Source organism: Nothoprocta perdicaria, unplaced genomic scaffold (assembly GCF_003342845.1).
Source record: "Nothoprocta perdicaria isolate Ctin4 unplaced genomic scaffold, notPer1 scaffold_618, whole genome shotgun sequence".
NCBI classification, from domain to species: domain Eukaryota; kingdom Metazoa; phylum Chordata; class Aves; order Tinamiformes; family Tinamidae; genus Nothoprocta; species Nothoprocta perdicaria.
This window is the reverse complement of record NW_020455886.1, coordinates 45,196-48,290: the sequence shown is the minus strand read 5'-3', so window position 1 is coordinate 48,290 and position 3,095 is coordinate 45,196. Positions and strand designations below refer to the sequence as shown.

The 3,095-nt window shown below is 63.7% G+C and overlaps 1 protein-coding gene across 1 annotated transcript in view; it reads left to right on the top strand.

Annotated features, from left to right (window-relative positions):
* Positions 1-1,352: 1,352 nt before the first annotated feature.
* The window catches only part of LOC112956288 (staphylococcal nuclease domain-containing protein 1-like), a gene marked incomplete at both ends in the record, with an annotated part of 35,000 nt that continues 33,257 nt past the window's right edge, over positions 1,353-3,095 (top strand). The window contains 4 exons of the mRNA XM_026049784.1: positions 1,353-1,476; positions 1,558-1,627; positions 2,644-2,757; positions 2,831-3,034. Coding sequence (XP_025905569.1) covers positions 1,353-1,476; positions 1,558-1,627; positions 2,644-2,757; positions 2,831-3,034 — 512 coding nt within the window. The remainder of the gene's footprint in view (positions 1,477-1,557; positions 1,628-2,643; positions 2,758-2,830; positions 3,035-3,095) is intronic.

The window sequence follows — 3,095 nt, the reverse complement described above, 5'->3', positions numbered from 1 at the left end:
TGTACCCTGTGCCCTGCACCTTGACACCATATATGTGCCCTGCACCCTGACATTGTGCGTGTGCCCTGCATCCTAATGCTGTGCATGCACCCTCTGCCCTGCACACTGACACTGTGCATGCACCCTGTGCCCCGCACGCTGAGACTGTGCTTGTGCCCTGCACCCTGATGTTGTGCATGTGCCCTGCATCCTAATACTGTGCATGTGCCCTGTGCCCTGCACCCGGACACTGTGTGTCCTGCACCCTGATACTGTGCATGCACCCTGTGCCCTGCACCCTGACACTGTGCTTGTGCCCTGCACCCTGACACTGTGTATGTGCCCTGCACCTTGACACAGTGCATGCACCCTGTGCCCTGCACCTTGACACCATATGTGTACCCTGCACCCTGACACCGTGTGTGCGCCCTGTGTCCTGCACCCTGGCACCATGCATGTGCCCTGCACCTTGATACTGTGCATGTACCCTGCACTGTGCATGCATCCTGTGCCCTGCTTGCTGTGCAAGCACCCTGCTCCCTTCCATCATGCATGCGCCCTGCATGTCGTATGTGCCATGCATGTGCCCTATGCCCTGTATACCCTGCAACATTGCACCCTGCCACCGTGCATGTGCTCTGCATCCTGCCCACCATGCACATGCACTGTACCCTGCCCACCATGCATGTGTGCTGCACCTTTTGCATGCACTCTGCACCATTCCCACCATGCATTGTGCACCCTGCACCTTGCACACCATGCATGCGCGCTGCACCCTGCAGTCATACATATACCCCATGTCCTGCATGCACCCTGCACATCATGCGTGTGCCCTATGCCCTGCATACCTTGCCACCATGCATGTGCCCTGTACCCTTTGCATGCATGCTGCACCCTTCCCACCATGCATGCATTGTGCCCTGTGCACCTTGCACACCATGCATGCACACTGCACCCTGCAGTCATGCACCCATACCATGCATGCACCCTGCACATCATGCATGTCCCTCGTGTCCTACACACCTTACCTCCATGCATGCGCCCTGAACCCTTTGCATGCACTCTGCACCCTTCCCACCATGCATGCACCCTGCACCCYGCACMCYATGCATGCACGCTGCACCTTGCAGTCATGCAAGCGCCATGCACCCCACACCATGCATGCACCCTGCACATCATACATGTCACCCATGTCCTGCATGCCTTCCCACCATGCATGCAGCCTGCAACCTGCTGCCATGCATGTGCCCTGCATGCCCCGTGCATGCCCGCCCTCCTACCAGCATGCTAATTAGGCCGTTTTAAAGAGCGGTTCCTGGGGACAGCAGAAACGGGGCCCGGTGCCACCGGTGCCATCACGGGGTGCCCCACAGGTGCCCAGCTGGAGAAGCTCATGGAGAACATGCGTGGCGAGCTGGCGGGGCACCCGCCCGTGGAGGGCTCCTACGTGCCGCGCCGCGGCGACTACTGCATCGCCAAGTTCGTGGACGGGGAATGGTGAGCGCGGCGCCGCGGGCACGGGGCCGGGCACGGCGGCACGGCACGGCGTGGCGCTCACCCGCCCGCTCCCCGCCGCAGGTACCGGGCCCGCGTGGAGAAGGTGGAGTCAGCGGCCAAGGTGCACATCTTCTACATCGACTACGGCAATGTGAGTGCGCGCGGAGCGGGCGCGGAGCGGGCGCGGAGCGGGCACGGAGCGGGAATGGAGCGGGCACGCAGCTCTTCCCGGGGTGTGCCAGGTGCCAGTGCCATCCAGACTGTTTGGGACTCCTGGAATGTGTCTGGATGCCAATGCCATCCACGGCCCAGCTGTTTGGGGCTCCCGGGATGCATCCAGGTGCCRGTGCCATCCACGGCCCAGCTGTTTGGGGCTCCCGGGATGCATCCAGGTGCCAGTGCCATCCACRGCCCAGCTGTTTGGRGCTCCYGGGATGCATCCAGGTGCCAGTGCCATCCACAGCACAGCTGTTTGGGGCTCCCGGGATGTGTCTGGATGAAGGTGGCATCCATGGCATGGTCACTTGGCCTTCCCGGGATGCATCCAGTACCAGTGCCAGCCATGGCACGGCTGTTTGGGGCTCCTGGAATTCAACCAAGTGCCATTGTCATCCATGGCCCAGCTGTTTGGGACTCCTGGGATGTGACCAAGTGCCAGCRCCATCCACGGCACAGTCCCATGGCCTTCCTGGGATATATCCAGTGCCAGTGCCATCCATGGCACAGCCGTTCAGGGCTCCYGGGATGTGTCCAAGTGCCAGCATGACCATTTGGGACTCTTGGCATGCACCTAGGTGCCAGTGTCATCCATGGCATGGCTGCTTAGTGCTTCCAGGATGTGTCCGGGTGCCAGTGCCACCTGTGCACAGCCATTCGGGGCTCCAGGATGTGTCCGGGTGCCAGTGCCACCTGTGCACAGCCATTCGGGGCTCCAGGATGTGTCCGGGTGCCAGTGCCACCTGTGCACAGCCGTTCGGGGCTCCAGGACGTGTCCAGGTGCCAGTGCCAACCACCACACAAGCTCTTTCCCTTCCCGGCATGCATCCATGTGCCGGTGCCATCCACAGCACGGGCACCCCAGAGCTCCGGCACCCATGCGGGGYGGCCCGGCGGGGTGCCCGGCCCCCGGCGCTGCCCCCCAGCCCCGCCGCCCCTCTGTCCCCRCAGAAGGAGACGCTGCCATCGTCGCGCCTGGCCGCGCTGCCGCCCGCCTTCAGCACCCGCGTGCTGCCCGCCCAGGCCACCGAGTACAAGTTCGCCTTCATCCAGGTGCCCCAAGACGTAAGTTGTGGGGCGGGGGGGACAGGGGAGGTGGCACCGGCGCCCACCGTTGCCCACCCCGCGGTGCCCGCAGGACGAGGCGCGCGCCGACGCCGTGGACAGCGTGGTGCGCGACATCCAGAACACCCAGTGCCTGCTCAACGTGGAGCACGGGGGACCCGGCTGTCCCCACGTCACCCTGCAGTTCGCCGACTCCAAGAGCGACGTGGGGCTGGGGCTCGTCAAGGAGGGGCTCGTCATGGTCGAGGTGCGCAAGGAGAAGCAGTTCCAGAAAGTGGTAGGTGCCCCCAGCCTGGGCGCGTGATGGGGACCTTCGATGGGGACCCAAGGACCCGTCC